This window comes from Oryzias latipes, chromosome 21 (assembly GCF_053564925.1).
Source record: "Oryzias latipes strain Hd-rR chromosome 21, Olatipes_Hd-rR_3.1".
NCBI classification, from domain to species: Eukaryota; Metazoa; Chordata; class Actinopteri; order Beloniformes; family Adrianichthyidae; genus Oryzias; species Oryzias latipes.
Genome location: NC_136257.1, coordinates 11,287,907 through 11,304,125, shown reverse-complemented (window position 1 = coordinate 11,304,125; position 16,219 = coordinate 11,287,907). Strand labels below are relative to the sequence as shown.

Below are 16,219 nucleotides of genomic sequence, written 5' to 3'. Positions count from 1 at the left end.
TCTGGATGGGGCTGTAATGGGGTTGTGTATCTTTTCCTCTTGCAGGTTTTAATATGCATCTCGATACATGCTCCACTAACTGATACACAACAGATTCAACTATCTTTGTTGCTATACGATACACTCTAATTCTTTACCTAAAGGGTTACAATATATAAATACAATATGTAAAAGCAAGAACTAATAACTAATGCTAGCTCTTGAACAGGCAGTTCAACCTTTTTTAAGTTACTTTGTTAACAGTTTTGTTGATGAATCTGATGTTTTGTAAAGATATAGTAGTTAGATAGATATTCTTTTTGAAATTCAATAAAGAAACTCCTATAGATTATTTTGACGCCACCAAAACCCCACACAGTCTACTGCTTAGTGTACACACCTACTCACATTGACATTTTACGCTAATTCATTCAGTTTCTCTAACTGAACTGATAACCTTCAGTTTCTTTTACCCTTTTTTATTTTCTTTTTCACATTTTAATCTCAGGAAATTACTTTTTTATACAACAATGGAGAAATCTATTTTATGAGTCCTCTGAGTCACTGCATTTAAAAGTAAATTGTCAGTTTAACAGTGTCTCTCTGGGAATGCTTCTTTCTGTCACAAAGTTGTAGAAAAAGTCCTTTTGATAGAAATTAGCAAGAATAGAGGTCTCAGTTGAAAGTCAGTGAATGGGTAACTAGGAAGGCAGGGACTGCATCAATGGTCCGGCGGTTAAAATGGAGGCTTTGTACGTTTGCTGCTCATCTTGTGAGATAAGGCAGAAAAGGGATTTTGTTCAGTGAGGTACATGAGCCGTGCAAGCTGCATTATCTAAAACACTGACATTTTACTTTGCAACATTTTATTTCCTATAGCTGACGAGCTTTTAAAGGGTCACAATTGGATCGTCTGTCATTTGAGGAGACTGTAGCCTTTGTCCTTTCAGGGCTCGGAAAAGGGTGGATGGGTGAAGAGAAAAAAGTGGGAATGAGCTCTACACTGCTGCTTTTGTATAAAGGAAAGGTAACATGAGGTTAGAATAGGAAGTCCTCTCAGTTACTGACTGATGTTTGCAGGCTGCTGAGCACCTGTAACCTGGCAGCAGGAGGAGGCTGGATGTGGAGTCTGAGGAGAGGTGGAGTCAGCTCGACCAGGAAGCAGTCTATGCAATAATTTGTTCACAGAACAAATGTTGCAGAGCAAGAGTGAACAAGGAATGGAATGGGAGAAGAGGAAATGCTAGATTCAGGCTTTTTTATGGAGGAGGAACCAGAGTTTGACTTACAATCTGGGTTTAACATAGACCTTCAATCAGATGGGCTTTTAAGTTCAAATGGATGCCAGGAGAGAGTAGAGTTGAACTCGGTTATGAGTACAGCCCTATGGGAACTCCTGTGTGTGGATGACGAAGAACGCAAAGAAAGACTAGAAAGAGATGGAGGCCATCACACGGAACCACTGAAAAATGTAGAACCTGGGGACCAGGATGAGAGAAGCAAAGAGGAAAAGATGGGGAGAGCCTTGAGTGTTTGTTTGGGTCCAGCAGAGGGGTGTGGACATTTAGTTCGGATATCCATCGAGGAAATGGAGACTTATTGCAGGTTGTCTCGCCGCTGCAGTTGGATCTGTGGTAGGTGTCGATCTCTTTTTGTCACCGTATTTCTGACCCATCGAAAAAACATTTCCACCATGGTTTTTAAAAAATCTCGAAACACCCTCACGTCCCTCTGACGTCCTGCTGCTGACAGACGGAAAAACATTCGGGATTTGCAAATTGAGTTTAATGTAGAGATCACCTCAACTTCCCGTTTGCTCTATGAAGAGGAAGTTATTCCAGCGTTGTCATGCTCTGTGTCGGTTATCTGCAGCATTCAATGGCTGTTATTATAATTCCACTGGACTCAGCATGGTGTTCTCTGTTGACCGGTTTGTACAGATGCAGCCACTCAATAGCAACACTTTTATCATCTGAAAAAAAATGAAATATTTAAGTTATTGTGAGTGAAGGAACGCATGAAGAAAAATTCTGCAACAGTTTAAAAATATTGCTTTCAAATTTAGATGAGGACAAAATACCTGACACTACTGTTTACTCCGACCAGGACATATACAGAAAAATAAACTGTTTTGACTTTTTGCGTGTATCTGAAGCTGGACCTCTAATTGTATGAATGTAGAATCAGAAATCCAACCTGTGTCTCAGTTGGTGTGTTCTATCCTTGTTTAATCTGTGTCAGTACTGTTGGGCTGTCCAGGTGTGTGACAGTGACCCACTAAGGTTAGATTTGTCAGCCTGAGCGTGAGCGGACGCTAATTCCCTTCGTTAAGCCTTTGGAAGAACATTAACTTCTCAAACAGCATGTGGTGGATGTGTGCGTTTATGTGTGGGCATGTAGGGAGAGTCATGGAAGGGTTTATGCATAGCAGCAGTTGTTCCTTTATCACTATGAGCAGCAAAAGTTGTTTAATTAAAGAGCCACTCCAACCAAAATTGTGTTTTTGGTGTTTTTAACATGATCTTGTTGCATTTTGTCTGATAATGGCGGTCATTAAAAAAAAATTCTGAGTATTCCTTTATTCAAAACCATTTGAATCAGGAGCAGATGAAAAAATGCTGTTGGGAAAAGCTTGTATTTATGACACTGAAGCCACAATCAGTGGGTCAAAAGCTCCCTGGATTGCCCCATTCGGATGCATCCACTTTTAGACGACCTGTTTCATGTAGGTCTTTGTTTTCCTCATCTGAGCTGACATCCGACTCAAAACTGGACAACTTTTGTATTGCGCACCATTTTTGTTGCACTGACAACGTTAGGTTGGGGTTGTGAGAGGCTGTACGCTAGCAGGCAAGCGTGTAAACAGATGGATAATGGGAAGTAAGGGCAGGCTTACACTGTGCCAAGCAAACTTCTAATGAGCTACTGCTCCTCTGCAGAAACTATTTTTTATAAAAGACACAGGTTTTTGTTTTGTTTTTTACTTTGGCTAAAAACGGCATTAATAAATACTTAGAAGACTTCTAGGAAGGCTTTGAAAATATTTACCGTAACAGCAGCACAAGAGTGGAACTCTGTTCCTCACATTATAAGAGATGTCACCACATACACTCTGTTCAAAAAGCACCTAAAAAACTGGTTTATATCACAACAAACATGTCTACATTGAACTATTTTAATGCCTGCCCCTCCTTGTCTGATCTGTCACCTTTGTGTCTTTTATATTTGTTTTTATGTTTTTCCCTGTTGACATGTTTTATGTATTTTAAATGATTGTTTATTGTACATGTATATTTTCAATTTATGTATTTAATTCATGCTTTGAAGTTTTTAGGTTGACAATTTAACACCTGTCCGGGGACTACAGATGAGAAATAGCATTTAGGCTAGTTCTGGCGCATTGCAACCATGCTTTTAATGTGCACTGTCCCTGTTAAATAAACAAACAAATAAATAAATGAATGAATAAAAACTAATTTTTCTGACATGGTGGGGTCAACTGCGAATCTGTTAAATCTAAGTTTGACTTAATTAGATGTTTGTTCAGAAGAAAACCCACAAAATAAAATGAAAACATGAATCAACTTTGCAAAGTATGTTCTAAATTAACTACAAAAAGCAAAGGCAATCCATTTAAACATTGAATCCAGCATGTTAAGACCCACTTTAGTTCAGTCAAAAGACCTGGTCTTTATGAACTGATGAAACTACATCAAAGTGGTGCAATAACACACTGATAGTTTTACAATGGTAAAAAGTAGAAAGTACTTTGACACTTAAACTTCTGGTTACAGATCAGTATTTCTTTCTTTACGCAGTATTTATTGAGTTTCTGTTTTGTATCGACATTGGTGTGTCATCTTTTGTTATTGGTCAAAAGGCAACATTTATTTATTTGTTGCTTAAAAGGATCTTTTTCTTTCTCCTAAAATTTGGAGCACCTTCTTTGTATATCAGCAATTGAAGCTAAAAAGGATCAAAAAATGAATATTCATTGTCATACACTGGATTACTTTCACCGTCCTCAGACGGTCAGAGTTCAGAAACTGGACTGAAATAGTTTCGCTGTTTGTTTGACGAGAGCTTCAGTTGCATCCGATACTGGCCTCGTGTTTCACAAGGGAGGCTGGAGGGGTTTTTCCAATTGTTTACAATTGATGAGACGTGAAGAGACTTCTGCAGGAGTCCTGGAATAATAAGTGTCTGTGAGAAGGTGTTGAAGCTGAAATTGGGCGTTCAGGAGGGGATTTTTCAGTAACAAAATAGCCTCTATTTTGGCCTGGAGGGGGTGTTGCCTTTGATGTGATACACGTGGGAGGTTCTGGGGGCAGGGTGTGGCGGGGTGACAAAGTAAAGGCCATTTAGAGCAACATAAAATGATGGAGGTCATGAAGTCTACTTCATGTGAAAGTTCTTGAACATCTTGGTGATGCCCTGACACCTGCAGCTTTGTCTCTATGATGGACAATCATGATCATATCCCACAGCAGTCCTGGACACCAAGGGCCAAATTGTTTATGCAATCCTTATTTCTTACTGCACCTTTGAGCAAATTTTTTTCCCTTGCTTCATACTTAAAAACCCACCAAAATTTGCATGCACATAGTATGCAGGGAAAATACAATTTTGACATATTGAACAACCCCCTTCCCTAAAAAACAGATGACATCACAGCAAAAGAAGATTATCAAAAAACGAAAAGGGCCAAAATCTCTTATGGGGCTCAAAAATAAATAATTCACACACGTCTGGGATTCCCAAAAGACATTTTAAATTTGTTATGGGATGGCCACAGGACCTACAGATTGGTGGCCGTTTTCCATCAAAGTGTGAAATTTGCCAATTTTGCCATTTTCACAGACACCACAACCGAAGTTTTGTTGACCTCAATCTATCATTTTAAACCCCATGAACACCGTTGGGAAGCTACTTTAGGGAGAAAAGTTGGCTTTAGAAGTTGCAGATTTTGAATTGCGTTCGTTTGGCCAACTCATATAAGTGCTGTTTTCCTTTTACTTGCACATTTTTTACAGTTATATTGTGTAACTTTAATGCATGAGTTGTTGGCTCAACTTTAACAAAACGATCTGGCATATGAGACGAACATATTTGGACGGTAGGTGTGATAGACAAAATACCAATTCCAAAACATAAAATGGTTGCTATGGAGATACAACCAACAGAAAAGTCGCTATTTTCCTGAGCAGCTGCTCAGCCAAAGAGGGCAGGTCAAAGGGGATTAAACTATTTGTTAAAACAATAAAAAGAACCACTTAAAATTCCACTTTCATGTTACCACTTACAAATTCTGTGGTTTTTGTCTTCCGTCAAATTATTTCCTAAAAAATTGTCAAGAGCCTCAATTAATATTAAAAAAAATTGGCATTTGACATCTTTATCTAATGTTCCCAAAATATTGAAAAAAATTTAAACCAGATTATCAAAAAGTCTATTTTTGGTGTAAAATCTGACTTTTTAATGTGGGACTCTGTAGGATTTGACTCCTTTCTGAAAGCAGCCTCTTTAAAAAAAAACTGTAGCATTAGGTTCTTCTGGATCCACGTATAATCAGTGAATGGATTATGGGGGCACGGTCTAAACAAATCTCTTTCAAAAAAATATCTCCCAACAAAGTATACACTGCAAAAACTGAATTTAGGAAAGGAAGATGCCCCATGTTTCATGAGAAATTGTGCTATTTTTTGCAAGTAAAATAATCTTGTCAAGAAATTTTTCCCAAAGCAAAATAATCTTAGTTTGAGAAAACATGTCGTAGTAACTAGAATGTTTTCCTGAAAATAAGAATTTTTTTCTGACCCTATTGGCAGATTTTTTTTATGTTGATTTAAAGAAAATCGGCCAATGGGTTAGAATTTAAGATGCAAAAGTCTGTGGAGGTTTCCTGTTAACATAAAAAACAACAAATCAATTTAACAGTGTCACAAAAGAGGCAGACGTCTGGTTCCAATTGCAGCAGGTTTATTAGCGCAGCTAAAAGGTCCACAAAGCTAAAGGGGGAGGCAGGGGTCAATAACAAGGGCAAGGGAGCATCAGAGAGGAAATGAGAGTAGTCAGGATCCAGGTGAGAATCGGGGCAGGCAGCAGGCAAACAGAGTCAGAGACAAAACGGGGTCAGGAAACCAGAAGATCTGATCCAGATGTAACGCTCTGTAATGCAGGCAGAGTAGCACAAACAATACTTAACACTGAGTGAAGCTCAGTACAGTGCTTAAGTTTGCTGTGAGTGATTGTAAATGAAAGTCAGGTGTGTGGCATCCAGATACTGTGTGCTGGGGTTGCCGGGAGATGTAGTGTGATTACAAATCTGGAGATGGTTCCTGCCAATGACTAGAGGGGAAACAGAGCTTTGACTTCTGACAAACAGATTTCAGAAAGCAATAGAACCTCCATCATTGGTACTGAATTGTAGCTCCAATGACACAACTTAGGCTACGTTCACACTGCTGGCTGAAATGACCCAATTCCGATTTTTTTTTTTCCCCTATGTGACCTGTATCTGATCTTTTCATGACGGTCTGAATGACACAGATCCGATCTTTTCAACTGCGACCCAGGCCATTTGGGTATGTGGTCCTGAATCCGATATGTATCCAATCTTTTAAAATGCGACCTCCGTCTGAACGGCCAGGCCACATGTATCCGACCCGTACATCATTGATACGATACAAACGTCATCATTCTGCGTTGAAGTAGGCGGCATCGAGAACATAAACATCAACCATGGTGGACGATGCTGCTGAGACCAGTCAGTGGAAGAGAAGCGAGGTCACCGATTTGATTAATATTTGGGGTGACGACTCTATTCAGGTCAAACTCGAGAGCTCTTATTGCAATCGGGCAGTTTTTGAAAAAATTTCTTGCGAAATGGCCAAGCGTGGTGTTGAACCTTACCCGCCATGACTTTTTTTTTTCCCTTTCCAACCGTGGTCAGAAGCGTGGGGGACAGAAGGCGGATCCTCCTCCGGGGTTCACTTCCCTGTTCGGACCCTTAGATTCTCCAGAGCGAGTTAATAAAGAGTCAATTGCAGTTCTGCTGGGGGAAACCTTCTTTTATTATCGTTCTCCTTCCTCCGTAAAACACAACATCCAGCACACATTCAAATCCCAATTCCAGAACAGTGGGTACAGACGATCCTGGCTCCATTGCCTTCTTAAAATGAGAAGATTGTAATTGTGCTGGCTCCTTTGTGAAAACAAATGTAATAATGCAAAAAGAGCTCCGCTGTTGACAACACTGTTGTTGACATCCATTGTTAACGTTAGCTACTTCCGCAAACAACGAGTGACGTCGTTCACCGTTGAGTACTCTTCTGCGCATGCGGGTCACTTCTGGGTCATTTCACGGTCACACAGGAGATCACAAAAGTTCGCATCTAATTAAAAATGTGAACGGCCTTGCAAAAAAATCTGATTTTTTTCAAAAAATCCGAATTGAGCATGAAGCCCTGCAGTGTGAATGTAGCCATAGTCTGGTATGAGTTCAAATGTGTGAATGTTAGGATGCACAACCAGCAGTGACATTCATTTATCTGTACCAACATGTGCAAACTTTACCCGGGTTTTATCTTGAGCTCAGAGTTCTGTCTTGTTATTCATTCCAGATGAGATCATGCAGCTGGACAGCAGTCCACTCCGAGCAGCAGACATCACCACCGACCTCAAAAAACAGTTTGCTTTCCTTTCAGGTAACTCATTCTACTTTCCTGTACTTTCAAATGCTATGTAATACGCATAAACCGCTTGCTGTCTTCATTTTCACCTGTTATGACTGCAGTATGTTTTCTGTTCTGTTGATATTTGCATAGTTAGTGGAAATTCTCTTCATCTGGTATTTAACATTTGCTATGCAAATGGATCATCTCTTTTTCCTCTTCACTACCTTTTATTTGTACTGCTCTTTTCATATCAGTTGACACTTTTCTGTTTGTGGTCTTCATGTTACTTTAAAAGCTCCAGTCTATTCAGGTCAACATGATCTGTTTTATACAGTTTTTCTCTTTAATTTATATAAATTGTGTATCTACCTTGGAATCAAAGGATTGTCAAAAATATAAATATTTGATCTGTATACAACTTTAAAAAGAAAAAAGAAGGAAAATGGAAAAAAATTTTGTGTGAAAACAAAGACTGAAAAAACTAAACTTACAACTTTAAGTGTTGCTACTGATCCTACCTTTTTTTTAGCTTTAAGTTCTTTCTATCAAAATGATCAATAATAAACCAAAAACATGAACCAAGTCTGTATGATGTCTTAATGCATTATTATTAAAGAACTATGGCTTTTACTGTTATTTAGTTAGATGAATTCAAATTGTGGTTGATATTCTAATTAATTAAAATGTATATTTTTTTACCTAAAGGATTTTTTTTCCTTTTGCATCTGCGAACATGACATTTATGTATTTTGTTTTACAAAGTATGAAGGGTAGATTCCACAGTACCTATGACACCTTAGCAGGAAATACAGTTGTTTTGGTATTTATTTTTTAATTAAACCTTTATTTATTCAAGACAGATAAGAACTATATTCTTCAAGGGCCTGACAAAAGGCAAGACCTTTTCTAGGAACGGAAAGAAAATCGATTAGAGAAAACAGAAAAATCCCCAACACAATAAAAATCAGAACTTTTGTCTGTAAAGTTCATTTTACATCTACAAAAAGTTACTAAATTTGTTGAGTCTAAATTAGCTAGAAAAATGAGGAGAAATTATTAATGTGTTAAATTGTGACAATGTCATAAAACAATGTATGTGAGAAAGAAGCAGGTATTTTCCAAATATTGTTGAGAAAAGTGTTAGAAAAACAATAGAATAGAATAGAACTTTATTGATCCCAGAATGGAGGAATTAGTTACCAGCGTTCTATTAACCCTTGTGCTATCCTAGGCACTTTAACATTGGGAGTTGGGTCATCTAGACCCACTAGACAGTGCTCTGAACCTTTTTTCTTCAATGATTTGTGATCTTCACTGGTGTCCATGGATTACATGAAATCCTATTCAGGTTTATCCACCTTTGTCATGGTAGGGGGAACACATTAATGTAAGGGTGGGGTCATAGGATAGCACAAGGGTTAAAAACAGCAGATCAGTTTACAGGATATGGATTTAGTCTGATGGAAATTCTACTACAAGATTTCCTAAGTGGTACATTTTCTAGAATTAACGGTACAATTCAATTCTTTTTTTTCCTTTTTTTTTTGGTCACTCCTGGCATTTCAAATCCTCAATTTGCGACTTCCAACAGCAGGTTTAGAAGCATCTCACAGAGAAACATCCAAGAAGAAAGCATGACCATGCACTTGCTGTTGCCATGGAGATGAGAGAAGAAAAGGCAGACAGATTGAAATTCCAGCCACATGCTCTGAAAGAGTGGCTGCTCTGCAAGGAAAAGGACGTGTTTGCCTGTTTTTACTGTGTCTAAAGGAGGCCGGCCTGTTCATGAATGCACTTCACCACTTCAGACATGACGTTTTACAAAACCGGCTTCAACAGACAGTCAACAAACATACTTGTAGCCTTTTTATTTTTCATCCTCCTGCTTGAAAATCTGTCTGCTAAAATGACTTTGACCAGTGTTTCTAGTGTGGGGCCATCTGTTCAACAGATATCCTGAAATTGAAATTTGCACTTATCAAATTCTTTTGATTCACCTTTATTTATTTGCCTGAGGTTGAATTTACATATTGATCAATTCTAATGTAGTAAAGCTCCAGTTTAACTGTCATTTTTTTGGGGGCAACATTTCTTTTAAATTCACTTTTATTATATCAACTGCGGGAGGAACTTTTAGACTGACAACCGCATGTGTGACATAAATGTTGGTCTTTTACTTTGTCTTTCTTTTAGGGGGTAGAGGGGATAATGGCAGCCCGGTCATCGTGTTCCCAGAATTCCCAGCGTTCAGTGAGATCACGGACAGAGAGTTTCACAATGTCCTATCCTATCTAACAAGTGTGCCAAGGTATAGTTTTTTCACAAAAGCACAGCAAAAGTTCATCCAACATTCTTATTTACACTCTAAGCTGCTCCTGTGTTACTTCCTTGCATTTTAAGTACTTTGTTTAGATGCTAATCATGTTTTTTTTTGGTAAAAGTTTGTTGATAGGTCAGGTAAAAACAGGGAAGAGTTAACTCAACTTTATTTGCAACATCAAAAAGCTAAATAAACATTTTAAGACCTTGTTACACAGCCACTATGTACATTTTGCGCATATGGCACGGATGAAAATTGGTAATATGTGAGTATATGTGAAAAAAGTGAGAAAATGTTTGGTCTTCACGTCAAATTTACACAGATGCCTCACGAATGAACCACAATAAAAGCAGGTACGAATAAACCAAGCAAAGAAAACGTCAATCAAAGTAAAACATACTCCGTGGGCGATTATTGTGCTGTTTATATGCAATTCAATTCATTAGGGATTTGTATGAAGATTACATAATTATAACGTGATATGAAAATCAAAAACATAGGTGGTAAATGCGTGAAAAGTCCATTAGACATACGTAGAACGGTCGTAGAAAGCCACTAATTTGTGTATGCATCTCACAAAAATCTTCCACAGTTGGAAAAGATTTATGTAATAATTGCGTAAAAACGACATAAAATACACCTAAACTGCCTATTTCTCAACCAACCAAAAAGTTTGAACACCTCAAAACCGAATTCATGTAAAGATCCATTGACTTAAACCCTCAACAGACATCTATGCACGGTATCATGAAGGACCAAAATTTAATAAATGCGCAAAAATGTATAATGTAGCTTTAAGCTATGATAGAGATTCCAATAGGACCCATTCAAAATGTTTTTTAAGGCATGTCAAATGAGCAGAAGTGCTTCAAAGTGCAGGGTCAACAATAGAAAAAACTTCATTCCCTGTTAACTTCCTCCTGATCACCTGACCAGAAACACATGAGGCATAAAGGAGAAGATTCAGTGCAGGCTAGAGTTCACCTCTGTGAAAAGATGAATACAAATGTACATATTATGAATGTATTCAATCAAACCAGAAAAGACAACAAAGAAAAGAAAAAAGTTGACATATCCAGAACATCCTGCTGAAAACTGTAACTTGTCCTTTCAGAGATTCTGTTTTTTTTTTGTTTTTTTTTAGTAAATTTGTTCAAACTCTGTTGTTATCTGACTAATTGACTTTCTGCCATTTAGTTTGTTTCTGTGAAATCACTCACTTTTGTTTACTATCTGCAAAAGACTTATCCATGAGGAGTACCGGTATATGGAGTTAGACGAATAATTTCCATAGATTTTTGCACTTTAGAGTATACCTCAAAGTTTTTAGTATAAAAAAGGGTAGTTTTTTTAAACTTGTTTGATATCCCTTTCTTCAACACAACACATGCCCCTTTTGCACAAAAAAGCAAAAGCTGAGGGAGAAAATGTGTTATTTCTATTGGAAAAATGACAAACATTATTAATAAATCTCATTATTTTAACTTAACTTTAAAAAATAAAAATAAAAATTTATCAAACAACAATGTTAAATGCAATTTATTACATTAATATTGTTGAAACAGATAACGACATAACAAGGACACAGAGCTCGTTTTAAAGCTGAACCCATTTAACCCCATCATAAACAAATTTAAGCAAATTAAATCTTACATAACAGCATATCTTTTTTGTTTTGCCGTTAGTTATGTGTGTATTGCTGTGTTTGCATGAGTCTCTGATGAAAATTGTGTTTTTAACATGTTCATGTGGCATTTTTCTGATGATGGAAGACAGATAAATAGACCATTAAGCCTAATATTGCATTTCTGAGTATTTCTTTGTTAAGATCATTGAATCAGGAACAGACAAAAACAACACTTGAAAAGAGCTTATTTGTTATGTAGAAAATACGCCGCGAGGGCCACAAGCTCCCTGCTCTGAGCTTCCAGCAACGGGAAGAGGAAAGGGGGCGGGGTTGCTCTGTGCCAACAGTCCTGCCCACAATTCAGAGACGAATTTCTAATAAGCTGCTGCCGCTCTGGAGAAACTATGTCCTAGAAAACGACACGTTATTTTGATTTTGGCATGTCAAAAATTACAATTAAAATAGCACTGGGAATGCTTTAAAAATAAATCACAATGTTAATGTTGTACAGTTTAAAAATGAGTTTTAGGTGCTTTTTCACAATTTTCCTAACTAACTGGTTATTCTAGAGAGTGTTTACATCGTGCACTTAAACCAGCAGAACCTATAACAACAGCTATTGAATGTACAGCTGGTTTTAGTGCAGCTCTCTCGAAGCAGCTTAGTTCCATCTCAGGCTCTTCTTCTCAACATTTAGCTGCTTACATCTGCAGCATAAGGCTTCCCTTTTCCTTTGTGTGCCTTTGTTCTGGTCCACCTCCTCCTACTTATCCCCCCGTATCTGAGTTACAGTATAAAGCAGGTTATATTCTATTCCCAGTGAAAATCCTCCAATAGACAAGTAAAGAAGAACCCAAAAGAAAAACCTTTAAATGATAACATTACCTAGAGATGGGGATAGAAAGTTTGACAGGTTTTATACATCATTTTTGGGGTGAAATCTATAGAGTTTTCATTGGAGTGCGTCCTTTTTATTAATGGGGATTGGCTGCAGGAAAAAGCAGCTCCTGGTTTCTGATTGGTTGGTTCAAAGATAGGCTGGATTTCTCTGTAGGGTAAAAGCTTCACCACATTCCTCCTTAAACAATACCTCTTGCTGGGATCTGCCTCATCTCCTCGTTCCGCTTGTCTTGCGACATGCTGCCCCTCCCTGACTGAACTGAGTATAAATACAGAAATGCAGTTTGTGGATCAAAGGATACTGAAAGACTTTTTAGATTCCTCTGCTTGAAAGGTAAATGCTGTGCTGAAGGGATCATCTTCACCTGAACCGTGGATACACAATGTTTTCTTGCAGATACATAGGGGGGTTGTAGTCAGGTTAGTTTAGGATGAGAGGGGGAGGTTTGATGGCCAAAAAAATCTGAATAATCTCCACAGATTCTCCCTGAGTGTTGCAGCAGCTGTCTGTGGAGATAAGGAGCAGCAAAACAAAGCAGCAAACTGTGAACAAGCATTTGGCTTCAATTCTGTCATTTCCTCCTCATTGTGAGCTCTTTTGTTCAGGAGGACTCTCCACGTTCCTCCCCTCCTTCATTCTGTAATGTTAAATACTCTGTACTGACCCCCAAAAACCGGGCTTGTGGGCTTATTGTAACTGATTCAATGTCTGTTTATGTCAGCCTGTCATCAACAGACGTGGGTTTCATCCTGGTCATCGATCGCCGGCAGGACAGATGGGCAGCTGTGAAGGGGACGCTCCTCCGTATTGCTGTAAGTTTTTGTGCATTTTTTTTGGTACTTTTCATTTTAAATTTAATTGTAAAAAAAAAAAAAAAACTACTTAACAAACACAATAATATTACAACATCCTATAAATAAGCATGGCACTAATTTATACATATATTTGAAGACCTACTCCAATGAAAATGGTGTTTTTAACATGTTTTTGTGGCATTATTCTGAAAATGAAGGACATATACTCTTACTATAATCTGAGTATTTCTTTATTTAAATGATTGTGAATCAGGAGCAGATAAAAACAAATGTTGGAAAAGCTTCTAAGTGTGAGGTGCAATATACTCCGGCAAGCCAGAAGTTCCCTGGTCTGCTCCATTCTGATGCATCCACTTGCAGACAAATAGATCCATGTATGTCTTTGTTTTCCTCTTCTGAGCTGGAATCTGACTCAAATCTGTACTACTGTATAGCTCCAATACTGCTCACCATTTTTGTTGCTCCGATAATGTTAGGGTAGGGTTGTGAGGGCCTGTAAGCTAGCGGAAGAGCACGTAAACAGATGAATGATGGGAACAGGGACGGGCTTGCTTTGGGCCAACAGTCCTGCCCACAACTCAGAGGCAAATTTCTGTCACTCTGCAGAAACTTTGTCCTAGAAAACACCGTTGTTTATTTTTTATTTTTGCTGAAACGACACAATCATAATGAAAAGACCAACGGGGACACTTTAACAATACATTCAAACATGATTGGAGAAGGACTTTAACAATCAACGATAGACAAATAGGACAGGAGGCAATAACAGAAAAAAAAGTAGAACAAAGGGTGTCAGATACATTTTTCTGTCAAGCTATTCATTTGGTTCTTCATTAAACAACCTCAAACCTAAAAATGTAAATATTCTTTTATGCTATTTCATCTCTCGTTAAAAGCATTTACTTCCATCTGAAGGGAGGCAGTACATTGTTCCATTATATATTTGTTTGAGCTGATTTTCTATTCTTTTATTGTTGGTACTTTGGTAATTTTTTTCCAGCATTTTCCAATTCATTGAAATAAATCTTGTAATTACTAATAACATATAAAGTTTTTGTGCATATTTGATAGAGATAAAGCTCCATCCGTCATGTTAATCTCTGGTTCAGTGGGCCTGACAAAAACATCAAACATTTCTGAAACATCTGTGTCTGTTTTCCTGAAAAACGAGCCACAATCTGTTTTCCATGTCGGATTCTTGATTAATATTAATGTTTACATTTTCTGTATGGTGTGACACATTTATTGTTTCGTTTTGTGTCTGTGGAATTGACATGGAGCTGAAACATTCTGTGCGGATGCTCAGATGTCAATCAATACAACAGAAAAAACAAACAATTCCAAAGCAGCAAACCACAGATGGAGTATCAGAGTGGAAAATAAGATTCTATTTCATCCCTCATAGTCTCTGGAGACACACTCTTCCATTTAATGAAATTTATCCTCATTAATCCCGGAGGTTTTCCTTCTTTATCGAGTTAGCAGGCATCAGCCAGCCCTTAAACGAAGCTCTGCTCCAGGAGATTTTGCCTAAATAAACGATGATAAAAGCAATTTTCAGTTCAGTCAGGGGGAACAACGGAGCATGTGTGGCTGTATGACAGGCTGAGTTGGGATTTTTTCACCCTTTCTTTTTCCTAATGCGCACAAATAAGCGTCTGATGCAGAGTTGTTGCTGCAGAAGGATGCAGACTGAAACAGCACAGATTTAATAAAGTCTTAGTATTGCTGTTGGTCATTTATTTAGCTTTTTGTGTCAATTTAACATGTTCTTTACTCTGAATTCAACAGCAGTTCCTGAAGATTACATTTTAAGATGCTGATTTAAAAAAATAGTTACAAATAACATTATATATCACGTTATCTCAGAAATGTTGGCTTTATTTTCCAAGGGGATAGCTCTTTTTTTACAAACCATCTCATATACGGAACAAAAAAACAGGAGTGGACTAAATTTCTATACAAATCATTCTTATAGCTGATAGTATTGAGGTGATTCAATTGGTGCTTATAAGGTTCCATACACAGTCCTACATTTGTTTGTCTTTGTCATCTGCAATGAATGAGGAGACTGAGAGCTATCATTCATTAAATTATGAGGATCAAGAGATAGGTTAAGGATAGAAAATGAAAGCAATGAGACATAGCTATAAAAAAAAAACTGTTTTATACTGCCTGACCCCCGACTTTCACTGCTAATTCATTTTTTCCAAACATGATCTTTTGTGGGGGTTTTCAGTAACAAATTTCAATTTTCTGTAATCGTCCTCCTTATCTGCAAAGACAAACACCAGTTTGAGCTGCTAATAACTATGTTTTTCCCAAGTGGAGATCTGAATTCTGCTGAGACCAGCGCTCCTCGGCTCACTGAGATGGAAATGCTTCGGTGCAGAACATTTGGGTTGTTTGCTTATTGAAGGGAATTCCATGAGGGGGGGTGAATGGCAGAACTTTTCTTTGTCCAGATGATTCCACAGAAGTCTTTTTGCACTTGAGGATCAGGACATTTTCCTAATTATTCTGCTGCGTGAGTGTTCTGGAAACATAGAAGGATCCACTAGGAAGTATTCAGACAGTTCTTGAAGAATACTCAATAATATTTTTTCATTTAAGATGAAATCACGTAATGTATTCTTTGAAATTTTTAATTAGAAATTTTGACTACATTGATAAAATCTCCTTAAATTATGATAAAAATGCATCTTCTAGCTGAAAAAAATGTTGTACTTTTATTAAATAGCATTAAATTTAACAACTACTAGATTGTATTGGTAGAAATATAAAATGTATTAAGGCATGGCCTTTTTTTACTTGTTGGTGAAAAAATAAGAAAAATGTTATATAGTAGTAGTAGTCTTTTTTATTTTGGACTAGTGAAACAAATGTAAAATAACAGAATAA

At 37.5% G+C, this 16,219-nt stretch overlaps 1 protein-coding gene across 7 annotated transcripts in view; it reads left to right on the top strand.

The window, feature by feature from the left end:
* The window catches only part of mcf2lb (mcf.2 cell line derived transforming sequence-like b), a 42,292-nt gene that overhangs the window by 8,743 nt on the left and 17,330 nt on the right, over positions 1-16,219 (top strand). For 4 of the 7 annotated variants that reach the window (XM_078940088.1, XM_023950794.2, XM_023950793.2 and 1 more), the window contains exons 2-4: positions 7,602-7,685; positions 9,849-9,963; positions 13,225-13,315. In XM_078940088.1, the coding sequence (XP_078796214.1) occupies positions 7,602-7,685; positions 9,849-9,963; positions 13,225-13,315 (290 nt within the window). Of the gene's footprint in view, positions 1-1,192; positions 1,614-7,601; positions 7,686-9,848; positions 9,964-13,224; positions 13,316-16,219 lie in introns of those variants that run through there. The other 3 variants (XM_023950792.2, XM_023950791.2, XM_023950790.2) reach the window with 2 other exon arrangements.